This window comes from Myotis davidii, unplaced genomic scaffold (assembly GCF_000327345.1).
Source record: "Myotis davidii unplaced genomic scaffold, ASM32734v1 scaffold238, whole genome shotgun sequence".
Taxonomy (NCBI): Eukaryota; Metazoa; Chordata; class Mammalia; order Chiroptera; family Vespertilionidae; genus Myotis; species Myotis davidii.
In genome coordinates this window covers 6,126,588-6,141,623 of record NW_006293779.1, presented here as the reverse complement: position 1 = coordinate 6,141,623, position 15,036 = coordinate 6,126,588, and the positions used below count along the sequence as shown (strand labels likewise).

Here is a 15,036-nt window from a genome sequence, read left to right as displayed (position 1 = left end):
GCCCAATCTTCAGTTTAAGGTCACCAAGTACTAGGAAAATACAGGATATCCACCCTCCTACTTCCTGGACAGGGATGAGACTACATACCTTACATCGTGGAATACACTGAATACCTCTTTGACTAAAGGTAAATATGGATGTTTTTGGCATACAGGATTCAAGTTGCCCATCCAGTAACACAGGTTAAAGACAAAAGGTAAGGGAAATCCAGTAAGCACTGATAAGAGACAATGGCATCCGTTTGAAGCCTTCTACCAGAAAACCTTAAAGAATTAGGATTTTGGCCACTAAAAAGGGCTAGGGTTCTGCTGAAGCCTCTTTTAATTCAAGTTTTGTAACTTATAGAAGGGGGGAAAGCCAATTCTACAATATTAGAATAAAAAAGAACACTACATCTATTGAGGGGGGGGGAAAGGGATGCAACATGTTTTCAGAGATACACTACGTTCTCACCAGGCTACCAGATGATCAAGGTATGGTTTTTTTTATTCCCTTTAGCTTCTTTTGGGTTATTTACCCACTTGTTATTCGGAAGTGTTCATTAAACACAAGCTAAAGCATCTTTACTGATATACTGACAAATTAATTGAAAGGAATTGCTTTTGGCCTGATTATTTCATCAATTTAGATATTACTAAGAGATTTCTTAAAATTTCTATCAACTCTAAATCTTCCAATGGAAGTTCTTAAAAAACAAAAACAAAAGAAGGTAAATTAACATGGCTCCTGACTTCCACATTGTTGTCTCATCTAGGTCGATGCCTCTTTTCTTCATGGTTTGCCACTGTTTTGCCCAGTGTCTCAAATGCTTCTATTTAATAATTCATTTACAATTAAACTTCCATGTCTTGGGAAATACATAGCATATATTACTCCTTGAGCCCTGCACTAGACATATGCTGTATGGTTACTACATTAGCAAGATCTTTCACCAGAACTTCCGCAGTGCTTAGTACATGTAGGGGTTCAATAAATATCTGAATTAGCAACTAACATTTGTACACAAATAGCTGAAAACAGTATGCAAAATCTGATTTCTGACCATTTGTAGTTTAGTGTCAAAAGCAATGAACACAGGTTTCTAAGACTGTGATGTCAATAAAGTTGAGGATTCAAGTTGAAGCTGTGTCCTGGTATATTGCTCTTTCTCACTCAACCGCAGACCAAATAGACCTTTAGGCCCCTATGTCATTACCTGAATGCAAGTTTTACTTCCAGTGAGGTAGGAGGCCCTTTTAAATAATGATAAATATGTACTAGAAATGAGGTGGGGGAGACGTCTTTGTAAATCGTCATCATGGACTGGTTCACACACACTTAAATATCTCATCTTCTTTCCTATCATATGTGGGAATTATGGAGATGCAGATGTTCCCTGAGACTTAGAAATTTTCTTTAGAAATGGTCTATTTTCAGTAAAGATTTAGAGTTCTGTTTTTTTGGACAGTTAAACTATCATCAGTCAACCCCAATATATGAAATTTCAATTTCTGAAAAAATAGAAAGGCTGTCTTTTAAAAAGCATGCTAGGTATCCTTATTAATTTCCAAAATATGCTATTATCAGTGAAAATAACCAGAGTTGAGCAAATTTGGGGTGAACTAGTGAACTACACAATAAAGTCAATTTCATGGGTCATTAAGATATTCTTGAAATTCTGACCTTATTTTCTTTCATGTTATCAAATAAATCTATATATTATTCATTTAAAAAGAATGGGCTACATACCACATACCTTTACTTCCAAAGACTATCTAGTTATCACTTGGTTTCCTCAAGCATATCCTAAAACTAAGTATTTATAACCACAACTCTTGCACATCAGGACTCCAGATTATCTTGAAGTACGGGACTACGGACAATTAATGTCTTCTAACATGTGGGCTCAGTCATTTTCACAAATGCCCTTCCTGACACTAGGGAGATCAAAATCCACGTTCACCTAGCTCTTCTACCCTCCAGATCAACAGGGATATAAAACTGGCTATGAAACCCATTTCTCAGAGAAAAAAATGGGAAACAGTAAGTGTTCTTTTATCTTCATGAGATTATTTCTTCACACACCCCTAGGCCTGGAAGGTGTTGGCAGTGAATGTTTGTTAATGTATTATTAACCAGTGTGGAGAAAGGAAAACCTATTTTCCCCGGAGATATTTTCTTACCATTTGTTTTAGAAGCAAACAATGAGCATATTTGTTTTTTTTTTTTTAAAAAAGAGTGCACCTAGGGTTTTATTGTTTTTGTTTTACTTTCCTACTGGCATGAGGTGGTCAGGAGACAGAACAGTTTAAGGGTGAAAATAGATGGACAGACTGAGAGAATTTAACGTTTTTACTATAGTTCTGAACTCTCCCAATAGTAATAAAAGGTAACTGAAGGCCCTTGCCCACATCACTCAGATACATGTCAGAACTCGAGATTCACCAAAGACTCCAGTCTTTATTTTCCCTTTAATTATCTTTTAGTTAATAAAATGAAAAATAAGAATATACGAATACACACAATCTATATACATATATTTATTGCAAATACTTAAAGTTCTTATGTAAAATGATTTTTCTATATTTGTGAAAAAATATGACTTTTTAAATGGTGTTGACACCAACTTTTCTGTACATACCCTCAATTCCAATGTTAACAATTCCTTTAAAAAGGCAAAAAGACACAAAAGTTTAGCTTTTACCAAACCAGTCTATACAAACCTTATAGCCAAAAGGAAAAAAAAAAATAGCTTGTGGTAAATAAGTCAATTTTCCTTTCAAATAAAAAATAAATTCCAACCCCCTTATTGCATTTTTTTGGAAATAATCTGAATGTCTTTAGAATAACTTCCTATGAAATTGTGCCGTAACAGTGAGGTCCTACATTACACATCCCATATATGAGAACTTCAGTCTTCCACTTTTACATAGATATTAAAATATATATTACTTAAAATATATTATTGGAAAGCTATTTTTAAAATTGATCTTTAATAGTTGTATCAAATGTAAAGCATTAATAAAAATAAAGTAACCAATAATCTATGCGGCTCTTCAACTTTAGGAAATGTTTTTACCTATTGTTTTCCTTTCAATAGGTATGTAGGTATTGAAACATGGCAGGGAAGATCTCTGCCCATCATGTTTCTCAGTCTCTTTGGACTTGTCTATAAACTGAGCTAAAAACTACTCTTGGCCAAGTTTTTACTCAGCACATTGCTGTAATGCAATGGGGAGACTCCCTCCTTGTCGTGAAATCGAACCTCTAGGTTACAGAGAACAATCCTCACACTGCTCACTGACAGTGAGTTCTAGAAATAAATAGCAGTGTAATGACCAGAGAAGATCCCCTAATTACAACAAATCATTTCACCCAAGAGTTTTTTAAAGGACTCTAAGGCAGAGAATGGCAATAATAAGCAATTAGGATGATGACTATCAGGTCATTAATATGTATGATTTACTCCTTCACCTGGAAGGCAATGAGGTCTTCCTTTGGCTTATTTAAATGAGATAACTTCCTAAAACAACTCCATCTGTGTGCCTTCCCAGCCCATGCAAGTATGCTTCTCCTACCCCAAGTAAAAATCCCCATTTGTCAGGTCTGATTCTTTAAAATGTGACATGGGATACCACAGACAGCTTTAGTATCTTGAGCACAGGAGTTAAGGAATAAAAGCAGAGCAAACACGCCAGGTTATTTGGCTTTATTCTCTATTTAATAGGATAGAGAATTTTAGTCAAAATTCTTTAAGACTCCGGGAGCCTCTTTACTAGATGACTCAATATTCATAAGCGAGACTGAGATGACATACTGTTAGTGCTTGCTCCAAGGTGACCTGCAGTGGGAGGTGTCGGAAGCACACCCTGGAGGCATAATAAGCATCAGGCATAAGGCCTGACTAGTCACTCGAAACAGTGCAACTTAATATCAGAAAAATAAGCTTAGCACTTACTAGGTTGAATTGAATGGTAAAGTAATTCTGAAAACCTAAAATAAAAATTGCTTTAAAGGTACTGGAGTGCCATGCCACACTTCAATAATTTAATGATTTTCTTGTTCCTTCTGCCTTATTTTCAAGATCATAATTTTCTCCTCTATTCAGTTCATGGCTTTCAACTTGAAACCAATGTTTTCAAACAAACTGATTTATGGGTTGTATTCAGTTTACTACCAAGCTAAGAAAACCTAACTATTCTCTCTTTTGGTCAATATTGAGGCAGTGTACCTAGTTGACAATTTCTGTTTTAGGGGCAGTAGTAAGTGCAGGTATTTTATTAGTTGGGTATTGTATTACTTCTGAAGAAAATCTTGTGAACAGTAAATTTTAGGACCATCTGCAAGAGCATGGGTCAAGATTAAGAGGCACGATATGGTTTGCTCTCTAAATGAACTTGAAAATCCCTGATCCTTTCCTCCTTTCCTGGTTAGTCTATCCATCCTCAGCTTAAAGGAACCACAGAGCAGATATTTTCTATTTCAGGAAAGTTTCGAAGAAGAAAAGCCACATTAATCAACCCCAATTGGTAACTAATTCGTCAGTTCTAAACTCTCAGCAACTTCCAGCATGCAGACCAACTTTCAGTCTGCCACTCAAATGGGGAGTGCAGAAGCTGGGCAATGGAAGTTCTAACCAGCTTTAGGTCTTTCCAAGTTCCCCCTGAATTTCCCAGGGTACTGAGAAGTTTGGGAACAGAACCACGGTTTCTGTTTGTTGCTGGTTCTTAGCTGGAGAACTTAAACCTTATCCCTGGATACTTGCAGCTTTCATTTCTCTTAGCTATATGTGTGCTGGAAGAAAAAGGGAAGTTAGAATGACATATTGTCTTGGCTGCAACAAGAACATAGATATTAGTCCTCTATTTGCCTTGGACCACACAAAAAACAGAAGCAAAAAAGTGAAGTAATGAGTCTCTTAGGGAGTTTGAAAATATTAAGAATGTATAACATGGAGGGAGGGGAAGATTGGGTAGCAGAATGGAAGCAAAGCAAAGATTATTACTGCTACTTTCTCCTAATCTGGAATGTGACTTGATTAACAAGTATACACTGTTCTGCATGTTATAAATACCACATCCTGAATATTAAGTACAACTACAACTGTACTAGTTATAGTATTTTTACTTTACACACTTGGAATTAGAAAACTTGAAATCAATATGCAAATGATGCACGTCGACAATACTCCATTTTAAAATATCAAATTCTGGTAAATGGTCAGCTTATTTTAATGTTCTTTAACCATGACCTAAATATATGTACTTGAAAATTCTTTAGTTGCTAAATACAGGATTAAAAACACAACAAGGACACACAAAAAAGAATAAAAACAAACAACAAAGCTTTAGAGGTAACTTCTCTCCTTTCTAGATGTTTCCCTAGCCATTTACTGAAGCCCCTTCACATTAAAAACTTCTAGTGCATAGACAGCAGAAATCCAAAACAGGGGACATATTTTCTAAAACAGGAAAAGTGTCTGCCTTTTATTGTATGTGTGAGTGCATACATGTCTTCAAAGTAACATATCATCCATACTCCTCAGATGCCTGGGAGGTCAAAACAGGTTTACCAGAATGAGCAACTGTGGCGCTCCTGAGCTGTTCTACCCGCAGCAACAGCTGACGACGGAGCATTGGGTGATGTGCTGAAGAAAAGAAAGAGGCTACCTTGTTTCTAATGTTAAAAATCTTTCCCAAATATCTTCGTTGTTTCTACACCTTTACTCCCCTTGACCAACAAAACACATAATTCAAATTAGCCCAGCACTAACACTTTTCTGTTCATTTAATACTAGTATTTCAAACCTGTTGCAGGCTCCCATGACTAAGTACTTGGGTTACTGCTGGAGCTGTGGCCCTGCCCAGGCTATGGTAACACCGGGGGCCAGAGAGGCACACTCTTCCTGGACCACCTTCACTATCTCAGGGCAGGTGAATAGGATTAGGGAACAGCAGGGACCCACAAATTGCACACAGTGTGCTTGGCAATAGTATTGGCTTATGGAAGCCAAGAACCAAGTCAAGAGCTTTCGGAGTCTGAAGCACTAGCTGTGAAATGAATACCTTATCAAAAATTTGAACTTAAGATTCCATCTAAAGTAAAGGGACTTAGTAAACCCTGAATCCATATTCTGGAAAGGCTGAATAATCCACATAAAACCTATAGGCAGATGGTTAAGACATAATCAGCATGAAACATCATTTCTCCAGACCATTTTGTTCACTCCTTCCTCTTCCCAGCCTCTTAGGAAAGGACAGAAGGCAGACAAGCTTCCTTTCACCATGCATGGCATTAAACTTAGAGTCACATGAAGCAGACCATAAATTTGAATTAAAAGTAATACATTATTACCTAAACACTTGGAAAAGTAATGTTAAAACAAAATGTGACATATTTACATGATTTTGTAAGTGCAAACTTGTCACAAATTCACAAAGTCTTGTTGACTTAGACTATAAAGGTGCTCTTCCTCTAAAATGTAAGATCTGTACTCTGTATACCTGATTAAGTAACATTTGTCTCTTGACAACTGAAATCTACTTGTTTATTTCTGTGATTCCAAAAGGACACAAAAAAACCAGCCTGCCAACCCTTCCCTTCTGCCTCCTTTACAGTGTGTTCTTTCTGGTCTTGTTACCGAACAACAAGGCAGGAGACACACAGTTTGGAGGGGCCAATGCAGTCATCATGGCAGAAGGCTCCACACCCCTTGCACATGATCATGGCTTTCAATCGGCAGTAACATTTCGAAGGCGTGTCCTCTATGCTGTTGTCTTCAGGAAATGCCTGAACAGGAATGGTCTGGCCATGGCTGCTGGGATTCATGGCTTGGCCAGCAGGGATGGTAGTGACAGTCACTGAGAAGGACATGACATCACCTACATTGCTAGATACGGGGCCACAGTCAGGCATCCCTGGTACAGCAGAGGTATGGTCCATGTCAGACGAGGTGGAGACATTGATCATGCCTCTGTAGCTGGGCCCAATCTGTGTGGGGCTCCCATACAGCTTTGGGGTTTGCAGTGGTGGAAGGAGGAGAGGCTGAGGAGTGGGACTGTCTGCAGGTGGAGGAAGAGCAGTGGCACTGAAAACCTCAGGGCTGCTCTGCATTGCCTTCCCTCTCACTGCATGAGCCATCTGCTGCTGCGCTGCCTGAATAAGATCTCTGGCTAGGGTCTTTTCATCAAATGTTTGGCCTCTAGTGAACAGATAATTCTCCTTATTTAAAGCGGTTTGCACTGGTGTCTCTACCTTCACATTCTTTTTAGCTAAACAATCAGTGGATAGGGCTTCTCTACTGTGGGGTCCTGAACTTGCTTCACACTTGCCAGAACTCTGGGAAGCCTGGGGCTCCTCCTTCACCATGGCCGATTCTTCTTCATCAGCAGTACTCTCCTCATCAGTATCTTCTTTGTCACTGCTATTGTCTCCCGTTTCATTTTTACAGTCTGTATATCCCATTTTCAAGGCTTCAGTGGGACTACTGAGACAAAAACGATCCTCAGGGTTTACAGAATGGGTCCTCCTAAAGCTCTCTGAACCCCGGCCATAGGTGGAAATGTTAAGTAAGTAGTGACCTGCCATTGCAGGCTTCGAAGTCCTTCTGCCAGCAAAGCCCAGCATGAACCGCTGGCTTGTGGAGATGTCTTCTACCTGGAAACCTGAGTGAGTGAAGCTGAACTGGGCGGGCTGCACAAATGAGAGAACATTATGCCTCTGGATATGAACCCTCTGGATGAGAGTCTGAAGGACCTGATCTTGGGGTGCTTTACTTAGTCCTTCTTGGTGTGGGTCAATGATGGAGTCCCTCAGATCCTTCCCTGAAAAGAGCTGAAGGGGCCTGGGGACCTGGGAGAGATGCTTACTTTGCAAGGTTTGACCCAGTTGCTGTGTAGCTGGATGAGAAGGCCTCTCATGAACTTCCTCTCTGGCGCCATGCTCTGTTTTGCTGGCGCCTGTGGGTGCTCCCATCCCTATTTCCTCTTTTGCAGTCAGAGGAACAGTTTTCATTTCAGCTTTGGTGAGAGGTTTCGGCAGAATCTGCTCCATGGGAACATCTTTGCCCTGGAGCAGCTGAGTGACCAGAGGGTTATTAGCAGGGATACTTGAGCTTGGCCGCGAAATGGGTCCATTCATGTGTGAAGAAGTTCCTGGAGTTTTAAGGCTAGAAATTGCTGGCAAAGTGCTTGAGGATAGAACTGGTCCGGAAGGTGCTACAGTTCCACTAACCTGGGGTATGGAAAGCTTTTCTAAAGTGGCTGCTATTAATAAAGATGTTAAAGGGGAGGAGGTCATATCCACTGAAGCCCTGGCAGTTGTCTCTGCTGAGGCTGAAGTGTTTGCTGTATTCTTACTACAACCTGCTTTGGGCTCAACTGTGCCATCAGCTGCAAAATGAACAGGTGTGGCATCTGAGATTAGAGCAGGACCCGCTGGAGCGGAAGGTAGCTTCTCCTGCCTGCAGTGACTGGGCCCTGGTGGGTGGCTCAGAGAGGCCCCTGCGGCTGCTGCCCTGGCGGCATTCAGTTTCTCAATATTCAGTTTCCCTAACGTCGGCGTGGGTGGGTCAGTGTGAGCTAGTGATGGGACACGTGTGCATGCTCCACTGATGGCAGACGGAGGCACTGAGGAGGTTTGCTGTAGTTGTGCTCCAGAGACACTAAGAGGCTGTGGCTGGCCTGGGGTCTTGGTCTCAGATTGGGGCTGAGTCTCTGAACCACAGGGTAAAAGCTCTCTCGGACCTCCCCTGCTTCCAGTTCCTGCCAGTTCCAGTGTGGGGCCCTTTCCAGGTTCTCTGACTCTGTCTGAGTCTGGATTCCCTCCTCTGGCGGTTTTCCTTTCACCGCCCTCTCCTGGGCCTTGTCCACCCCCGGGGCCAGGTCCTGGGATGGTCCCTCCAACTGAGGCGGCTGCAGCAGCGGCGGCGGCAGCGGCGGCTGCTGCCCTCTGTGCTTTGACCAGCTGGGCTTTTGCTTTGATGTCGGCAAGAGTTCTGGCTCCTGTTCTGTTAGGACTAGTGATGGAGACTGGAAAACGAGCCCTGGGAGAGACCTGCGATGTAGGAAACAGCATGGGGGAGATTCTGGAGACCGGGATCTGAAAGAAGTAGGGGAGGGGGAAACGGGACAACAGAGCTTAGTTTTCATTTATAAGAATAACAAAATGTTAACATATTTTTAGAATAGGATGAACACTACAACACCTGTGCCAAAGATGGGAAGTTTCTGATGAGACCAAATCATGCAGACAGCAACACAATTTTTATATACATTTATAACATTTGCAATAAAATTCAAATTTTGTTTTTCTATTTAAATTTTGTTTAAAAGGTATTTTGTTATAAATGACTTTAAGCTTTGTCTAAGAAAGCGGGATTTGAAATAGAGTCTAAGGTAAAATTATAGTTACTAAAGCAACTTCTGGTACAAATTCTTTTGGGGGGGATGAAGAAGGAGAAAATATTAGAAGGAAAAAAGTTAAATAGTATTAGCTTGGTGAGAATGGATTTAAGTTTTCAGCATTGAGCCTCTTTGGATTAGTAAACTATGATGTAATTCAGCCTCTTTATAGATTAGGAAATAGAAAGGATAGATCTCACCATGTGTCATTGATATAAAGTAAAATCTAAACATAACTCAGCTCTCAGGTCTGAAGATTAGTTCTGATTAACATTCACTAAAAAAAGGTTTCTAGCCCTAGCTGGTTTGGCTCAGTGGATAGAGCGCCAGCAGCCTGCAGACTGAAGGGTCCCAGGTTTGATTCTGGTCAAGGGCACATGTCTGGGTTGCGGGCTCAATCCCCAGATGGGGGCATGCAGCAGGCAGCCAATCAATGATTCTCTCTCATCACTGATGTTTCTATCTCTCTTTCCTTCTCCCTTCTTCTCTGAAATCAATAAAGATATATATTTCTTTAAAGTTTCTACTATCTTTATAAGAATAGTAAAAATAATTATCGTATAAATCAGAATATCTGGCAAAGCATGACAGAATGTTAGTGGTAGAAAATTGTCAAAAATAAGGAAAGATTCCTAAGTAATGAAACCATAAATGGTAAAAATAAAAAGTAATGAGGAACATCATACTTTTAGTAATAAGAGGCAAAATGAGAAACAGAAGTCATGTGGTACATGAAATGGGTCAAGTACTAGTAAATGAATGTTTCCTTAGGATACTTCCTGACAGAACTAACTCTGATTCACCTAAGTTAAATAAAAGCAGGGAGAGGGAAGCAGTATTTCTATATGGCTTATTTTTCTACTTATATCCTACAGTGAATGAATACCCAGTGCCTGGGCTCACAGTAGACACAATGGTTTTAATAAATACTATTAATAAAAACATACTAATAAATATTATGTATTAATTAAATAAGAGAAAGGACTGCAAACTGATATTAAGCACAAACCCGAGAAGTAATAAACCTTTAAATCAAAAGTAAAAATGTATTTGGGTTTTCAAAAGTACACTGCTGATTAGATGCAGTCTTTATACACTGAGAGAGACACTGCCATAGGAATTTAAAAGATTTGACAAATAGAAATATAAGGTTAAAATAGAAATTAATGACATATCCTAACAGTAGAGCTTAGCAAGACTATGCCATCTTACCAAAGTCCTTCAGGTAGTAACCAGTGGACTCATGGTAGCCACACATTTCCTTTAAAAGGATGGACTGGCCCAGCCAGAGTGGTTCAGTGGCTGAGAGTCAACATATGAACCAGGAGGTCACAGTTCAATTCCCAATCAGCACCTGCCTAGGTTGTGGGCTCAATTCCCAGTAGGGGAGGATGTGCAGGAGGCGGCCGATCAATGATACTCTCTCATCATTGATGTTTCCATCTCTCTCTCCCTTCCTCTCTGAAATCAATAAAAATATATTTAAAAAAAAAAGGATGGACTAAAGGTAGCTCTAGAACTACACATCACACCAGTTATAGTAGTAAGAAAAAGGCCAGGGTACACTTAAATATCATGGTTTTTGGTACAAATATATGATCTTTGGATCACAACAATGGCCTCATGTTTATCATTATACTTCTTACTAGAGGCCCGGTGCATGAATTCGTGCACCAGTGGGGCCCCTCGGCCTGGCCTGCGGGATCAGGCCGAAACTGGCTCTCTGATGTCCCCTGAGGGGTCCCGGATTACAAGAGGGCAAAGGCCAGGCCAAGGGACCCCACCAGTGCACGATCAGGGCCAGGGAGACACAGGAGGTTGGCCAGCCGGGGAGGGACTGTGGGAGGGCTACAGGACATGTCCGGCCAGTCTTGCTCAGTCCCGATTGGCTAGACCCCAGCAGCAAGCTAACCTACCGGTCAGAGCATCTGTCACCTGGTGATCAGTGCACATCATAGCGACTGGTCTGCCCCTGCTGGTCAGTTCACGTCATAACGAGCGGTTGAGCAGCCTTAGCATATCATGCTTTGATTGGTTGAATGGTCGACTAGTCGACCGGACACTTAGCATATTAGGCTTTTATTATATAGGATTTTGCTACATGAGACAATAATTTCCATAACTGTCTTAAAATACAAAAGTAGCCATCAGATATCCAGGTACCTTACTTAGTCAAATAATAAAGATCTGTAGGAATGTAGTCTAAATAGCTGTTTATTGACAATTTTATATATATAAGACCACAGTTGTCTTATATGAATATATATAATTGCTTCAGCATTAAAAAATACCACTAATTACTTCAAATTTGGTAGGCATGACCAAAAACTTAGTGTTCAGGCCACATCTCTCTTTCAGTTTGGTAAATTCTCTTACCTTGAGAGGTGGTACTTTTCGCACTTGGATCCTGTCCCCTCTATTAAGAAAGGGCTGTGGAGAGACTTGAAATGGCTGCTGGTGCTGGCGATTCTCAGTGACACGCGGCCTTTTCTCCCAGCTTGTAGGGGCCTCTTCTTGGGTGAGAGATTTCCTCTTGAGGCTTTCTGGGCTATGATCGACCAGAGTTGATGAAGGCTCTTTCATAGTGGCCTCCTGCGGACCTGCTTCTATTACGGGCTTCATTATTGGTTTCTCTACTCCAGGACTCTTGGGTTTGCTTGGAGACTTAACTAAAGCCTCTTGGCTTTCATTTTTGTTATAATTAGATGCTGTAGTGAGATGATTCTCTTTCTCAGATTCCTGTTCAGCAGAGGCAACTGGCTTCTGCCCCGAGGCATCTTCATCCTTTGGGCACTTGATGGGAAGAATGCTGCTAAGCTCATTTGTATCGCTGGGAGAGAAAAGAAGGGGCTCTGTGGACTCAGGGTTTGGCTGCACCTTATCTTGGCTTTCATGCTCTTCTTTTCTGACTGGTGATGGCATATGCACTACTTCTTCTTTAGATTCTACCTGGGGAATTACAGGGATTATACTGACAGGAGAGGCCTCTGAAGGAAGCATGGATTTTGGTTGCTCGGCTGAGGGTCTCTTTATTTTGGGATCGCTGGGTGAAGCTGTCAATTTCTTTGAATCCTCTAGGCTCAGGCCAGAACTAAAAGGTGGAAGAAAGAAATATTCTAGTTGAGAAATGGCCCGTGTTATTGAAAACATTATGAGATAATGGTATATGGCAATGCCTAGAAGAACCTGATGCATAATATGTATCCTTCTTATAATATCTTCATCATCATCATCATCAGGATTATTATTATTATTATTATTGAAGGTTCTGGAGCCAGAGTGCCTGGATTCAAATCTTAGCTCTGATACTGACTAGCCATGTTATATTAAGTAAGTGACTAGACTTCTGTATCTCAGTTTCTTCAACTGTGCACTGAGGTTGATCATTTGATAGCATTGCTATAATCATTAACTAAGTTAATGCATGTAAAATACTTAAGATTAGTACCTAGCCCATAATAGAAGGGCAATAATGTTCATTATTATTATTACTTCCTGTTATAAAGGGGCCACACTGTCTAGAGACATGCATCACAGACTATCGTCGAGGGAAGTGAAAGAAGGCCAAGATCGACACACCCTGAGATTGTGGGTTTAGACTGGATCAGCTGTGCTCTGCAGTATCTGTAGAAAGACTAGTCCCTAAAACCTAAGAGACCCTGAGGAGATAATAGGACAGTTGGCTGTCAATGTTTTCCAGAGGATGAGAATTACAACTCTGAGTTTTTGGAAATCCTATTTAATTTACTTGATATAGCTCTGTAATCCAGTGCCTCTGAGTTATCCTGGGAGTGAAGGACAATTGAGACTACCGTAGTGTTGCCTGGCTAAGAACTAGGCTACTCTGTAGGGGTCATAGGGACTCCTTCTAATGTTTGAAAATATTGTTTAATGGGAAGCATTGGTGGTTCAGTGGTAGAATTCTTGCCTCCCATTTGGGAGACCTGGAATCCATTCCCAGCCTATTGGTTCAGTTTCTGGCCTATATATTCTAGAATAATCCTTAACAGATAAAAACAAGGCAACCCTCTTTGGTGACTTCAAATAATCAGTACTGCACTTCTGAGATGAAATGGCTAATTACAAAATTGGACAGTAATAAAAAACAGCCCTTCTATAAAAGTTGGCAAAAAGAGCTAAATACGGAAGGATCCAAGAACTGCTGTAATGCTCTATCTCCCTGAGGAGAGAATGAACAATATTTTGGAATACCTGGTATCTGTAATAATGGTCTAAATGTATACATACCATCATTTCTATAGAACTCAAAACTCATACCAAGAATATAGAAAAATCAGTATATGAGACTCTTAATCCCAATAGGAATCATTTCCTAAATGACCATGAAGATGTCAATGAACATCACTTAGAGAAAGGGAAGAGAGCCAATAGTTCTCAAGCTGTGGTTATGGAGTCTCCTTAAAGGTTCCCATTAGTTATGCAAAAGAAAGGGAGACTAACAAACAATTAAGACTGCGTGTTCAATCCTATTTCAAACAACACAGCTCCATTGTCTCCTATTTCAATGTCCTCCATTAAGACTTCATTTGGCCAAAACCGGTTTGGCTCAGTGGATAGAGCGTCGGCCAGCGGACTGAAAGGTCCCAGGTTCGATTCCGGTCAAGGGCATGTACCTGGGTTGCAGGCATATCTCCAGTAGGAGATGTGCAGGAGGCGGCTGATCGATGTTTCTCTCTCATCGATGTTTCTAACTCTCTATCTCTCTCCCTTCCTCTCTGTAAAAAATCAATAAAAAACATAAAAAATAAAAAATAAATAAATAAATAGACAAAGAACAACAACAAAAAAAAGACTTCATTTGGACTTTTTGTTAGAAAAAAACTGATTTAGACTACAGCTTCTTGAGAACAGGATTTATATCTTGTTTCAGAGTGCCTTCTACAGAGGAGAGGCCGTTTAATTAAACACTGGATATAACAGACCTTGTTACAGGATCCCTAGAATTCCTTAGTGATTCATATTGTGGAATTAAAATTACTGTATGAAATATATAGGACTTCAGTATTTTTATATTTTATAATGATACTGGAAGAAAAGCCAATCTACTTAAAGAAAGAGACTTTAATTCAAGATCATTAAAATCTTTTTTTTTTTAAAGAAACCATCCCATCCATAACCAACTCTGTGTCCTTGAGAATTGTAAAGATATAGAAGGAAATTAAGGACTAGATTTTCTGGGAAGGAAATAAGATGAAGCACCACATGACAGAATCTATTTTGATATTACCTCTGACCATAGTAGCTTTCAAAGAATTGCTCTTTCCATGGCTCTACTTTTTTCTCCTTCTCAATTTCTTGTCGAATTCTCACCTGCATCTCAGGTGTAAACTCACCTATGAATGTAAAAAAAGAAGATATTCAATAGATATACTGTTTGCCACTTTTAACTATTTGTAAATCATGAAAGACTCATGAAGGAGTCAGAATACAGTCCTGTGAAAGGAACAAAAATTTGCCCAAATTCCTCACTGTTAGAGTGCCATTGAGAGCAATAAAAATACGTGTGCACCACTCCATGTAGTTTTCAGTATGCAGCTGAGGCCAACTGGGCCTCTCCTCTGGACTTTCCTTGTAGTACCTTCCTCTTGTTCCAAACATGTATTTACATACAGATTTTTTTTATCAAGCACCTTG

General features: G+C 40.2%; 1 protein-coding gene across 5 annotated transcripts in view; it reads right to left on the bottom strand.

The window, feature by feature from the left end:
- Positions 1 to 2,819: 2,819 nt before the first annotated feature.
- The window catches only part of ASXL2 (additional sex combs like 2, transcriptional regulator), an 83,652-nt gene continuing 71,435 nt past the window's right edge, over positions 2,820 to 15,036 (bottom strand). For all 5 annotated transcript variants that reach the window (XM_006767502.2, XM_006767504.2, XM_015566378.1 and 2 more), the window contains 3 exons: positions 14,630 to 14,735; positions 11,758 to 12,472; positions 2,820 to 9,079 (listed from right to left, as the gene is read on the bottom strand). In XM_006767502.2, coding sequence (XP_006767565.1) covers positions 6,617 to 9,079; positions 11,758 to 12,472; positions 14,630 to 14,735 — 3,284 coding nt within the window. In that variant the 3' untranslated portion in view covers positions 2,820 to 6,616. The remainder of the gene's footprint in view (positions 9,080 to 11,757; positions 12,473 to 14,629; positions 14,736 to 15,036) is intronic.